The following is a 15,003-nucleotide window of genomic DNA, read 5'->3' on the forward strand; positions in this document are numbered from 1 at the left end:
TATAGTTTAGTGGTCAATCAAGAATCTGGGAAGAGTTTATACACAAATAATGAGGTTTGCCCCTTCTGAGTCTCCTTCTCTTTTAGGTTTTCATTCATAACTTTCCAGCTTCCCTACCAGAACTGAACTCTCTTCTGACACTCCAGGCTATGAGGACTGAAGAATACCCTCAGAATCTTAATTTCAGCTACTGTATTTTTCAGTTCTACAATTTTCATTTGATTTTTTTTTTTTTTTTTGACACAGGATCTCATTCTGTCACCCAGGCTAAAGTGCAGTGGCATGATAATGGCTCACTGCAGCCTTAACCTCCTGGGCTCAAGTGATCCTCCTGCCTCAGCCTCCAGGGTAGCTAGGACTACAGGCACATGCCACCACATCTGACTAATATATATATATTTTTTGTAGAGATGGGGTCTCTCTATGTTGCCCAGGCTTATCTTGAACTCCTAGCCTCAAAGCAATCTCCCTGCCTTAGCCTTCCAAAGTGCTGGGATTAGAGGCATGAGTCACTGTACCCAGTCCATTTGATTTTTAAAATAGATACTAGTATTCTGATGAAATTCTTCATCTTTCCTGTCTTCTTGTTCATATTAATATTAATCATAATTTTAAAGTACCTATCTTATACATTCAGAATCTAGATTACTGTGGATCTGTTTCTGTTGTCTACTTTTCTCCTATATTTCTGGCCGGTTTTTCATTTCCTAGTATGCTTGGTAACTTTGGGTTGAAAGCCAAAATTTTTAATGAAAAATTTTAAGAGCTCTCAAGAAAGGATTGAATTGTCTTCTGGAAGGCAGATGGAATACAAGTCAATCACTTTACTCTAGGTGAAATAGGTTTTATTAATAGTATTTGTGAGGGCTACTCAACTTCTCGTTCGTCCTCATACTCTAGGGTGTAGCCTATCGGGGTCCCAGTGGAAAGCCTGGAGTGTTTCCCATGACTCCTACCATTTGCTGTATCCTGAACTCTGACATTTGTTTCCTTGTATCACAAGATCATCAGAATCTCTGCATAGTTCACTGGCCTTTTAGAAGCCGCTTCCCATTTAGTTTCTTGGCATCTCATCCTGAATGCAGGCAGCTTAGCAGTAGGCAAATGTTTCAGTAAGAAATGACAGAAAGATTTTTAGGATTTCTTCTCTGTGATTCCCTCCCTCTGGAATATGGGCCCTTCAAGTCCCTGACACCTTGAAAGCCCAAACTCCTACCATGTCTCCCAAGCTCAGTAAGACTGTGGAAAGCCTACGCCTCTGATTTTTCTTCAGCTTCTATTATCTCGCTCTGAGAACTGGCAAATGACTCAAGGTGGGGAAACTAAGGTGAATGAGGGACTCATAATTTCCTTCCCCCGGCGTCTTAACCTATTATGTATTTTCTACTTGGTTGTTTGATGATGACTTCAAACCAACTTTTAATAATTTCCTAGATTTAATAAGTATTTTTGGTAGTAGAATTAGACCAATACTATCTATTATAAGCAGACAAAAAAATTCTCCTTGTTAACCAGTTTTAGAGGAACTTCTTGCTAAATTTTAAGTGTACTTGGTACACTCAAAACAACCAAAAAGTATTTTCAATGATCTTCTTGTGGTATTCATGAAATAAATGAACCAAACGTATCCACTTCCCAGGGACAGCCAGGCATATAAGCCATCAGAGCCATCATAACCAGTACTAACTGGTTTCCACATCAGCAGTCTCAGAAGAAAAGTTAATTGGTTGACAAAACTGAGAATCAGTTTTACTACCTTTAGGCTATTCAATATCAAAAAATTCTCGAAAGAGCATCAAGGAAAATCTTTTATTACTCATTGACCTTACTAATACCAATATAAATTTATTTAACTTCAACATGGTGGCTTCCATTGTTTACATTTATATGTACTTTTGATCTGGGTTTGAGTCTGTTTAAAAGATTCGCATTAAAATCTTTGTATTGGCCAGACACAGTGGATCATGCCTGTGACGCCAGAGCTTTGGGAGGCTGAGGCAGGAGGATCACTTGAGGCCAGGAGTTCAAGACCAACCTGGGCAAAATAGCAAGACCCCCACCTCCACTCACACAAAAATAAAATTAGTCAGGTGTGGTGGCATGCACCTGTAGTCCTAGCTACTTGGAAGGCTGAGGGGCAGAAGGATTGCTTGAGCCCGGGAGTTTGAAGCTTCAGTGAGCCATGATTGCATTGATTGCAACAGAATAAGACGCTGTCCCTAATAAAAATAAATAAATTTTAATTTATATTTATATGAGTTGGTTAGCACTATTATATGTACGAACCAATAAAACTACTACTTAGTCTTTGAAAAATTCATAAACAAAAAATTATTATTTTACTAATAAACTTTAAAGTAGAAAGCATAATTATTTAATGGAGGATGTAGTAACTGACAGCCAATAACCTGAAATCTCAACTGGCTTTATCCTTTATTACCCAGTCTAAACAATATTGCAATCTTCTTAATGTTTTTTATATCTTTATAATATAAAAATATATAATATATACTATAAAAAGGACAAGATCCCCCGTCCCTTTTGTGCAATCAGTACACAGCCCTTTTTAAAAGGGCACACATACATCCGTGTGTATGTGGGGGTGTGTGTATATACCAATATACATAATAAACAATTCTTTTTCCTATAATCTCTTAATAAGTAACCTACATGTCTAACAGAAAGCACTTACTTCATGCTAGTTCCTTCTAATTTGGTCTGTACCAAAATTGCTCAGAACTTATGGTAATATATTCAACGAAGGACTCAGAACCCACAGTGATGAATTATCTATTGGCCCTTTAATAAAAGGGGTACTTTCCCAACTAAAAAGTATGTGTATGGTATGTACATTTTAGTATCACTGATGAAGACTGAAAGGAGGGAACCAAAAAAGGAGACAGAAAGCAGAGAAAAGTAAAATAATGCTTCAAAAGAGGTTTTTTGTTTTGTTTTTGTTTTTGGTGGACTCACCCCATGTGGTTGTCTTGAGGATTTTATCATCCATCTGAATGCTGGATTGTGGTGGTTTCTGGTAGGCCTTGTTGATTACAGTCTCCTTTGCTGGGTCAAATATTTTGAATGAGGGAGAGAGATAGAGTGTTTCTACAGAGGCCTGGTTATGGAAAGTAGAATCTGACTTTGATATCCTTAAGTTGGGGCTGATAAACTCCTCTTTACTTGACGACCAACATGCTGGTAAAATTGTCAATGTTTTAAGACCTTCTGCAGCTGATTGCTTTTCTAAAGGTGTTTCCAAGAGGTTTTCTGTTACAGTATTTGTAAGGGTACCATCTGATCTCTTGTCCAAACTCACATCTGTCTGCCCAGATGGACTATTTTCTGAGACAGTAGGCACAGCATCTATAAAATAACAAATAAGAACTATAATCAAAAAATAAAACTGAAAATACTCTATTTCAAATCTGTTGCAATTTTAATAAATAGGATTTCTTAATGTCATAACAGAATTCTTTCCTATTTAGCCCTTCTGCTTTCTTACTATGCTTCTATATTCTGCCTATTTAAAGTACACCCAAGCTATAATTGACGCCTTAGTCATTTTGGTAGCTGCCTTCTCCCTCTCTCCTCAGTGAAGCACAAAGCAAGGAAAGCTTCAAATAACTTGTCTTTAAATATTTCTCCCTTCACCCACTTATCTGTCGCTGAAACCACCATATTTTTAGTACTTTCCAACTTTCATCTTTTTTACAAGATAAACTAGGGAAAATATGCCACATCATACTGGTCTATCCTTACAGAACCCTCAGCTACCAAAAAAAAAAAAAAAAAAAGAGCTTTCTCCCCCAAAATGAAGAATGTATTCTTCCACACAGTTTCTATATACAAGGCACATTAAAGAAACTCAATGCTTTAGGTAGAAGCTTAAGTTTAATAAATGCTTTGTCTATATGGAAGAAAGGAAACAATCTTTCAGAGATGTTCTGACAATTAGTAAAATGTAACTTCCACTGGGTTGGAGATCTTTGTCCATTCTAGTGGTTAATATCACCGAAGTACCTAGAATAGTCTCTAGAATATAACAGACAATATTTATTACAAATAGGAGACAACGAAGGAATTCTAAGAAACTGAAACTTCAGGTGGGCCTGATCTAGGAATGTCTATTGAATCAATGCGTCATAGACCTGGTCCAAGTTTCTAGATGCAAATTGCTAGGAACACTCTCAGCGCCAGGGCTTGCTCTGCAACAGCTCCATCTGAACGGGGATATGAAAAGAAAGACCATTATTTTTATGAGGTTGTGTTCATGAAATGAGAAGTGTAATGAGATAGAAGAGGGCCAAAGGAAGAGGTTATCTTCTGAAGCTCCCAAAAGGGACACAGAAATTGTGTGATTCACTATCGAGTGATTATACATCACGATGTATGTCATAAAATACTTCAGAATGCACATTTATATGCTATCCTCATCACTTTTGGGCTCTGCGTTATTAAAGAAAAGAAACTTTCCTTTGTCTCTAAAAACCTTCCTTTTCATTTTCATCTGCAGTTGGAGGTTAGCCTTAGCAAAAAAGCTGCTGGTATGTACCACAGAATTAGACAGTTCAAGAAATTTATATTGCTATCTTCACCAGAAATTCCATTTTTCCTCCATCCTCTCATCTTTTAAAATTCAATTCAAGTATCACTTTCTCTTTAAAGCTTGCCCTGACCCTCTTCTTTCCTCACCCTATCCTATTATTGCCTATCTTCACATGTCCTGTTTGAAGCTCTGTGAGTAATTATAACAGTTCATATCTCATTTATTACAAGTCTTGTCCCCTACCTGACAAAAGTCTCCTTGAGGAGACCTTACAAGGAGTCATCTTCGTGTCCCAGCACCTAACAGTGCCATTCCCAGAGGACAGGTTCAATGAATGCTCACTGGGTACAAGGGAAACTGAAGCACAAAGATGAAAGAAAAGTAACGCCTTCATTTTTCTAAACTGAATATAGTTTAACTGCTTAATAATGATGAAAGGAAATAGGTAGATGAAAAGAACCTCTCCTAAAATATTCCTAATTTGCATATGACTGAAATATATTTAGATGATTGAAAGTCTGTTAAAAATACTAATATAAGCCAAGCGCAGTGCCTGTAGTCCCAGCTACTGGGAGGCTGAGGTGGGAAAATCACTTGAGCCCAGGAGTTCGAGATCAGCCTGGGCAACATTGTGAGACCCCATTTCTATGAAAAAAAAAAACCCCAACAAACCCAAACTAATATATTCCTAGTAGAATACTAGATTACTAGATTTATGGTATTTCAAAGTGACTTTGCATACCACCACATTTATATCAAAGCATTCATTAAAAGTGAATTTTAGTTAAATATTTTTCCACTGACTTTCATTTTACATCTGAGAAAAACAGGACAAAAATGTTTTGCTCTATATGTAACAAGAACATCTTAAAATTTAGCAATATTAAACCAGGACATTTCAGAATGACTAGATCTTTCTGATGAAAATATTCACAGCACTTAATCTAAATCTCAAAATTGGGATGCATAAAGTTGTCTGTATGGCTGCCATTTTAAGGTTTAGAAAAAAGTTTAAAATGAAACAAATGAACAAATCCTTAAAATTCAATGAAGCAAACCAGACAGAAGTCATTCCATTTCTATCCACCCCCTTTCCCAATAGCTGAGGAAGAACAGGCTGCAATCTTTTGGTTGCTTGGTCTTTTGCTAAAGTTGCTAACTTTTTAAATGAATCAAATACTCTGACCTAGAAGAAGCCAAATGAAAAATAATGATTTGAAATGCATAGTACATTATTTCAAAGAGAAAAATGTTTACTTACACAGAAAGCTAAAGAGTCTTGAAGATTCTAGAAAGCAAGTGGTACCAGGTTTCTCTTCCATCAGCCTTTGTCCACCTCTGCTGTCTATGCAATGCGTCAAATTATTCCTCTCCAATTCAATTACTACTTTATAGTTTATATTTGAAAATCCTTCAAAAACTGCCTCTTGTGTCAGTGAGAAAGTACAAATTCCTTGGGTTTCAAAGGCCCTCCATTGCTTGCTTTCTATTGCTACTCAACAGGAAACAAACCCTCAGTCAGGCCATTCTCCCTGTCACTCCATATGCCATGAGCATTTAGGTCCATGTAGCTTCATTCTCCATGTTAACACAGGGCTCTTGACCATTACCACTGATTCCCCACCCTGCACTCCAACACTGGAATACCCTCCTCTTCTCTGCCTATTTAAATCCTTTTAAACCCTACTATTCCTTAAATACTACTTCTAGAAGCTATTTCCAATCATGCCTACCACTCTATCTTAATCCTTCCCTTCTCTGAGGTAATATTTCTATAAACTCATTTTTCACTTAATTATATGCTATTTAGTGCCTATCACGTATCATATTAAGTTCCTGTATTTTGACTTTGTAACCTGCATCATGCTTTTGCATATAGGAGGTGTCAAATGTTTGTTAAATTTAGCTATGTCTTAATTTATAAATTATTTAATATCAACTTTATATGTTGATTTTGTATATAACAATGTATACTGTATTTGAAGCCTAAAAATAGGAATGGTCCACCAAGAAATAATTGTTAGTACCCACTATTTACACTGGACTGTATTAGACGCAGGACGTATGCATAAGTGGAAGTCACAATTCCTATTGTCAATGAACAAACGTCAATGAACAATGAATTCCTATTGTCAATGAACACAGTATGGATTATATATATATAGATAGAGACATATGCACATACAAACTTGTGTAAATGTACACATATACACACAGGTATATGTATGATAAACACATAAAAATAACTAATAATATAAGTTACCAGTTCAATTTCACAGTGTCTAAAAAATTGTAGCTTTCCAATAAATGAATGAACAGGAATATACTTGCTCAACAGCAATTTGAACATGTTTTAGTTTGGATACCCCAAAAGGCAGACTTGGATGCAAGTAATTTGGCCAGTGATTTGAAGAAGCACAAACGAGGGACCGGGAAAGTTAAAACAAAGAAGGGACAAAAGTCAATAAAGAGTATATTAACAAGCAAGTTACTGTTGTGGGAAAATGAGGGCCACTCCTGTTGGGTTGCCTCAGAACTGTTCTCCCAGGGATGAGAAGGTGGAATATTTTTTCAATAACTCTTACTATCACTGGTTGAGGGTTGACTCTGGGCATTAAATCCCTGCAACTTCCAGGCTGCCCTGCACTTAGGATGAACAAGTCTAAGGGCTCTGGAGAAAGCTCCTGGGTAGAGAAGAAGAGAGATGCAGGTACTTTCAGCGTAAATGGGAACTGGTCACCAAGGCTGCAGCAGTACTCAGAGGAAGGTCAAGAGAGTATGGGGTGGGGCATCAATAGTACCAGCTACAAGATATAATCACTCTCCCCTACTTTCTCAAAACCCACTGAAATGACAGAAGTGGAATAAAAAGGCATCAACCAGAGGGGAAATAGAACAGAAGAGAAGAGAGGACAACAAAAGATAAGAAATGTCAACAAATTTTGTGAAAAGGAGAAGTTTGTGGAGGATTAGAAGCAGCAAAACCTAAATGCCTGTAGAGGGGAAAGCCAATCTGATGGAAATCAGTTCTCACAACATAACTCCAGAAAGTTTTAGAAACTGGGGAGTGGGTATCTTAGAGGTCTGAGAACTTTGTAGCTTTGTTTTGGGGAAAGCATCTTCATTCAAAGATAGTTGTATCTTGTTAGGTAGAAAAAGAGGGTTGTTTTTGTTGCTTGGAAATTTAAATGTGTAGAATGCGTATGATGCTGAGTAGGCAATGGATGGGCTGTGCAGCTACTGAGCTGCTGTGTCAGCTTCATATGCACACCCTTCTATACTCTTGCTTTGTGATACTGGAGCTGGGACACCACATACTACGTTCATACTTTGCCAGTTAGCTTTTTGTTAGGTGCTGTCAACAAGAGGTGCTAGAGATAGATGGGAAGGTTAGAGTATGAAGAGAGGACTTGCTCCTTCCTGTTTGTCCCCCGCTCCTGACTACAACACCCTTGCAACGCTTCTCCACTCCATCAGTGGGGAAGATGGAAAGAATGCGTTCTTGCCAGTTTGCACTTTTCCAACACTTGTAGAAGCAGCCTTATCATACTCTCTTAATATTAGCACCCGCCAACCAGCACCCCCTCCTAAAAGGCCTGGGTTACCACCCCATAGAGCCCCTTCTCCAAGCTTCTAAATTTGAATAACTCCTCCAGCGTTAGGGCGGGTAACTTATCCCTGCAGTTGCTACCTTCATGATATCCTGGTACAGGCTGAGTGTCCCTTATTGGAATTGCTTGGGACCAGAAGTGTTTTAGATTTTGGACTTTTTCAGACTTTGGAATATCTGCATTATACTACCAGCTGACCATACCTAATCTGAAAATTCAAAATCTGAAATGCTCCAACTAGCATTTCTTTGAGCATGACGTTTGAGCATTATGTAGTGCTAAAAAAAATTTTGGATTTTGGATTTTCTGATTAGATGTGCTTAACCTATACTCTTTTTTTGCCCTTTCTGTTTTTAATACTTAATATTTTTGTATTAAATTCTCTCTATTGTATCATATTTTTGTGATAATGGCAGAGTAGTTCCAAGTGGACCAATTCTCCTGTAGATAACAGCCAGAAAATTAAAAAATATACAGAAACCAATAACCTGAAGGCATAGGAGGGGGACCAAAAGTAGGGAGAAACTAGAGAGGGAGAAGAGTTAGAAGGCAGAGAACACTGGGGAAGTTTGCTGTTTTTCCAACTTGCTACCCTGAATCCAGCCAGCTCTACAGTGATTGGCTAAAAGTGGGCTAAAACCATAGTCTTAACTGGCTTGTAAGAACCAGAAAACAAGATTTGGAGCTACCATAGCACTGGAAAGGGGAGAAATCTGGTAAAAACAAAACAAAACAAAACTACAGAGAAAACCATACCTGCTATCATTATAGTCAAACTGCTGATAATCAAACATAAAAATGAAAATCTTGAAAGTACCCAAAGAAAGATGACCCATTCTATATAAGGGAAGAATGAGATCAATGATGACTGACTTCTCATCAGAAATAACAGAGGCTAGAAGATAGCAGAATGACATCATTTTTTTAATGCTTAAAAAAAAAAAAACCAACTGTCAATGCAGAATTCTATATCCAGCAACAATATTCTTTAAAATTGAAGGCCAAAATCAAAACATTGTAAGATAAACAAAAACTAAGAGAATGAATTGCCAGTAAAAAAAAACTTTATAACAAGAATTGCTAATGGAATTACTTCGGGTTGAAGATAAAGTATACCAAATGGAAAGTTGGATCTTTGGGAAGAAATAAAGAGTTCTAAAAATGGAAAATATATAGGTGAATGTAAAAGACTGTTTTTACTCTTATTTTTTTAAATAAAATATATGTAACTCTTTAAAAAAAAGTAACAATTTGTGTGGAGTGTTATAACGAATGTAAATATAATTTAAATGACTATAGCAGCAGTCCCCAAGCTTTTTGGCACCAGGGACTGCTTTTGTGGAAGACAATTTTTCCACAGAACAGGGTGTGGGGGGTATGGTTTGGGGATGAAACTGTTTTACCTCAGATCATGTGGCATTAGATTCTCATGAGGAGTGTGCAACCTAGAGCCCTCGCTTTACAGTTCACAATAGGGTGCTCCTATGAGAATCTAATGCCGCTGCTGATCTGACAGGAGGCAGAGCTCAGGCGGCAATGCTAGCTCACTTGCTTCTCACCTTCTGCTGTGCGGCCCAGTTCCTAACAGGTTACAGACTGCTACCAGTCCATGGGCCGGGGCTGGGGACCCCTGGACTATAGCATAAATGATGAGATGGTAAATAGACCTATATGGTTGCAATATTCTTATATTTTATATGCAATGGTGACACAATATTAACTCTAAATAGACTGTGAATACCTAAAGGTATAAAATTTTATCCCTTGGTAAAACTACCAAGGCTGATAGGTAAAGTGGAATTCTAAAAATTATTGACTTAGCTCAAAAGAAGGAAGGTAGGTAGGAACAGAGGCACGAAACACCAATGAAACAAGGAGAAAGTAATAGAAAAATAGTAGTTGTAAAGCCAACCATTTCAATAACCACAGTAAATGCAATTAACAGGCACAAATTTTCAGACTGGATAAAAAAGATCTAATTATATACTGTATACAAGAGACACCCTATAAAAACAACATTGCAAATGGGTTGAAAGTAAATGCTTTATAAAGATATACCATGGAACGATAAGTATAAGAAAGCTGAGTGGCTGTATTAATATTAGATAAAATACACTTTAAGACCAGGGGTATTTGTAGAGATAAAAAGGCATATTTCATAATGACAAAAGGGCCAATCATCTGGCAGATACAAACATAAATGTATATATGCCTTAGAACAGTGCTTTAAAATACATGAAGCAAAATCTGACGGAATTAAAGAACTAGCTAGGCGCAGTGGCTCATGCCTGTAATCCCAGCATTTTGGGAGGCCAAAGCAGGTGGATCGCTTGAGCCCAGGAATTTGAGAATAGCTTGGGCAACATAGTGAGACCTCGCCTCAAAAACAAAACAACGACAACAACAACAACAACAAAAAACACCTCGAGAATTAAAGAAAGAACTAGCTAAATCCAACTAAGTCATATTTAGAGAGTTTAACACCCTTCACTCAGTGATGGATAAAACAAGTAGACAAAGTATCAGCAGGATCTAGAAGACTTAACATCAACTACCTCGACCTAATAGACATTTATAAAGCTCCTATGGCAGAAAACACATTTTCTTTGCAAGTGTGCAAGTACCCATGGTCTATTCACTGAGATGGTCCATGTGCTGGACTAAGTCTCAATAAGCTTTAAAAGCCCAAAGCCTTCTATTAGGTTCTCTGGACACAATGGAATTGAATGTAGAAATAACAATGTACTTAGCAGAAACTCCTAAATATTTGGAAATTTAGAAAACATACTTCAAATACTCATGGGTCAAAGAAGAAATTTATACATTTTAAGCATGTACAGTTTATTGAATGGTAATCATACCTCAGTAAAGCTGCTAACCTCATAGCTGGTGTATTTTTTGGTCTCCTGACCAGATTCTGACATATATAATGCTTTAGGAAAATTATTGCTGTATCTTTAATTGAAATTCTCTGGGGTTGGGAGATAATAGAAATAAGAAAACTAGGAGACCAGTGAAATAATTCAGATTGTAAGGTTAATTTAATACCAAAATAAATACTAAGCAACTACAAATTCAGGCATTGTGTTAGGTTTAGAGGTATAAAGATATGTGAGAGATTCAAACAAGTGATGTCTGAACCAAGCTGAAAGCATGAGGAAAAAGTCAAGCAAGAGAAGAAGGACACAAAGATGTCCAAGTAAAGGGAATAATTTCAGCAAAGAAATGAAGGCTGTACACAATGTGCTGTGTGGTAGTGGCCGGGCAGGTACAAAGCATTCAGCATTACGAGCGCACAGTGCACACAGAGAGCAGAGGAGCTCAATCTGGAGACATAGACGGAACCAGGGCTGGCAGACGTTTTGACAGACAGGATTGATGAGAAAGAATGAAATTGAAATCTTAAGACAATTTCTTTGAAACTCATTCCTCTTCAGATGCCTCCAACGAACTTTGCTGGCTCTCCTCCTATCTGTCTAAGCAATCTTCTCAACATTCTTCCTGGCCCTGTTTCCTGTGAAATGTAAACACTGTCTGTCCTTGACTTTCCTCTTCTGCCTCTACAATCTCCCAGGGTGATGTCATTTATTATTATACTTACACTAGATCTAGACGGTCACCTGTGGACAAGTAATTCACACATTTTAATCCTGAACCCTGACCTCTGCTGATTTTTAGCCCTAAATATCTACCTATTTATCTGTTCAGGGAAGTCGTATCATCCTCCAGCCTCCTCATCCTTGGGTGTTTGCTTCACCTCTGTTAATATGACCATCAGCTTCCCAGTCACTCAGGTTATTTTGGAACTATGGTTGTTACCACAGCCTCTAAGAGGTCTCCCCAGCTTACCCCTCAGGCCACTCTACACAGCCCAGTCAGAGTGACCTTTCTAAAACGAAAATCAGATGTTATTTCTCCCCAACACTTCTTCAAGTTATTTAACATGGGTTACAAGGCTCTGCATCGATTAGTCCCTATTTACCTCTCTTGCCTCATCTTGTGCTACTATTCTAAAGCTGTAGGATCCAGCTATACTTCTTTCAGTCTTCAAATTCTATGCTCCCCCTCAGCACTAAGCCTTCACCTGTGCTGATCTTTTTGCCTGAAATGTTCCTTGTCTCTTTATATCAAACTGATTTTCAGCTTCCAGATTCATGTCCCTTAAAAAAACATGTGTTTCCATGCCTCTGTGTTTTTGCTCATGTTGTTCCCTCAGCCTAGAATATCCTCTTCCTCACCCTTCTTTTCCATCAAAAATGGTTTCATTCTTCAAGGCCTCATGCAAACACTACCTCCTTAGTGAAATCTTCTATCCTTCATGTTAAAATGAATCTATTTTCTCTGCTATTACATAGTACAATGTGAATACTCACATTTTCCATTGATTTCATTATTTCAAATATTCATTCATTTGTCAAATGTTTATTAAGTACAAGGATGTCTTAGACACTATTATAAGCTCTGGAAATACAGGGGTAAACAAAGTTATTATTTATAACTTCTTATATGTTTATAGAGCCGTCACCTATAGGGTACCGCAAACCCCTCAGGTCACAGATCCTATTCAACTTGTTCAACCCACAGGCAACTAGCAGAGTATACCTGTAGTCACTTGATAAGTGTGTGTTCAATGAATCATAAGCTGGATGATTTGGTCATTAAAAGAGACTCAACTATAGAGAAAGAAGAGGTCTTTACTTAGTCCCTTTGATCCTAGAGATCAAGTGACTTGCTCAGGATCACACCATGATTAAAGAGCAGAACTAGAACTAGAATCCCAGATTCCCAAATCCCAAATCAATGTTATTTACTAGGGGAATAAAAGAAGGAATAGAGAAGTATGGGAGAACCAGCTGCACCTGGTTTTTTCTTTACTAACAATTCTAACAGCTTGATGTGTACGTGTTCATAATCGTAAAGCGACTCGACTTCCCCTTGGGCTCACTCCATTTGTCCCTGGTGCTGCTCCTGGAGGTGCAGGACCATGGGAATGGGAATGGAGCTGAGTCAGCACACAGATGGCCTGTGTATCTGTGCTGCTTGCCTTCTCCCAGAAAGACAGCTTTGGGTAGATGCTTTCTTGAATATATATAATGCAGCATTTGTGGAAACTTTTCTGAAGTCCACAAGAACTTGAGGAGATTTGATGGAGAACTGCAATGAATACTGTCTTTTGTTTTTTTTTTTTAAGGGGTTGGGGGCAGAGTCTCATTCTGTTACCCAGGCTGGAGTGCAGTGGTGCGATCATGGCTTACTGCAGCCTGGCCAGGTTCCCACCTCAGCCTCCCAAGTAGCTGAGGACCACAGGCACAGGCCACCACATCTGTTTAATTTTTTTTTAATTAGTTGTAGAGACGAGGTCTTGATATGTTGCCTAGGTAGTCTTGAACTCCTGGGCTCAAGTGATCTACCCGCCTCAGCCTTCAAAAGTGCTGGGATTACCGGCATGAGCCACCACACCCAGCTGAATACTGTCTTTGTATGTTTGAACACAAACATGTAAATGTATACTCTGTAAACACTAAACCAATTGTTTCATGAGGACTTTCCAACATTTGCTGGGAGAGAATTTCTCTGAATTTCACTGAAAAGACAGAAGAGTACAGGTGAATTAATGTGGTTGGCTTGCTTTATCTGTCTTCTCATTTTCTTTCCATTTGAACCTGAATGTCAAAGAGCTTTGTTCTCGAGGATCTATCCAGCTGACTCCTAGACAGGAAGCCCAGTATTGAATTATGAGACTATACCCAGTATTCTTTATCATACAGCGCTTTTATACCTGCCAATATATCTGACTGATGTAAAATGGGACTTTGACACATGAGTCTCATTAAAGCTGGCTTGATTATTCTTGACAGTTATCTTTTAGGTATCGTTTAGTTTATTCCCTACGTAAGACTCAGGCTGCAAATTTAAATACAGACTATCATGAAAATGACTGAAGTAGGAAAAAACAACGAAACACCTCCATTCTTTGAGCCGAAGGACACAAGAGAATAGCTAAGCTGTTAAAGTAACTAAGAATACTTTTGCCAGTTTGCAGATGATGATGAAATCTGTTGAAAGAGAACTTCAGATTTGCTTCTGAGTTAAGAGATTTTGTGTGCAGATAGGAACATTCCACCCTGCTACCTCTTTTTCATTTTGCAATAATCCCATTGCATTGTTTCAGGTGTTACAATCAGTGTATATTATTTTGTATTCATTATTGTGAATCTAGTAGTGGGGTTATATTCCAACAGAGTTATTGCTATGATCTTGCCCTTGTTCTGATACATAGTATCCAATTACAGCTACAAAGCAGAGAGCTGGCAAGCAGGACAAAAGATGGATGCCAAAATATGTCTTTCTGTAGTTTAAAAATGTGTAACTGAAGGAGCTTCTATTTTAGTAATTAAGTCAACAGATGAAATAGGACCTGAAGGTAATAATAAGGCCATTTTGCTAAGAGGCCACAGTTATAAATTATTAATATAGAGGACTGATTTAAATTGCTTATTAAATTTATTGGTTTAAAAGACAAGCCACTAAGTTAAAATGAATACTGAATGTGCAACTTAAATAACATGCTCGACATGAAAATTTTAATATATTTTTCTTACAGTACATGCATAAAACCTAAATAATCATAAGAAGTTAGAATAGCTATAATCTCCCTATGATTGTGTGTATGTGTGTGTACACAGTTGTAGGTCCTGAGAATTTTATATATCATTACATATAATTGTAGTGTATATTATACTCAAATATTAAGAAAACATAGTTTTAAAACACAGCCATGAAATATGGCAAGCATCATTTACTACCACTTCAATATAAACTTGAAATAATGGCTTAATTTCTCAT

General features: G+C 37.6%; 1 protein-coding gene across 3 annotated transcripts in view; it reads right to left on the minus strand.

Annotated features, from left to right (window-relative positions):
* The window catches only part of LOC105464410 (ENTH domain containing 1), a 149,021-nt gene that overhangs the window by 23,389 nt on the left and 110,629 nt on the right, over positions 1 to 15,003 (minus strand). For all 3 annotated transcript variants that reach the window (XM_011712283.3, XM_011712284.2, XM_011712286.2), the window contains one exon: positions 2,974 to 3,363. In XM_011712283.3, the coding sequence (XP_011710585.2) occupies positions 2,974 to 3,363 (390 nt within the window). The remainder of the gene's footprint in view (positions 1 to 2,973; positions 3,364 to 15,003) is intronic.

Source organism: Macaca nemestrina, chromosome 15, assembly GCF_043159975.1.
Source record: "Macaca nemestrina isolate mMacNem1 chromosome 15, mMacNem.hap1, whole genome shotgun sequence".
Taxonomy (NCBI): domain Eukaryota; kingdom Metazoa; phylum Chordata; class Mammalia; order Primates; family Cercopithecidae; genus Macaca; species Macaca nemestrina.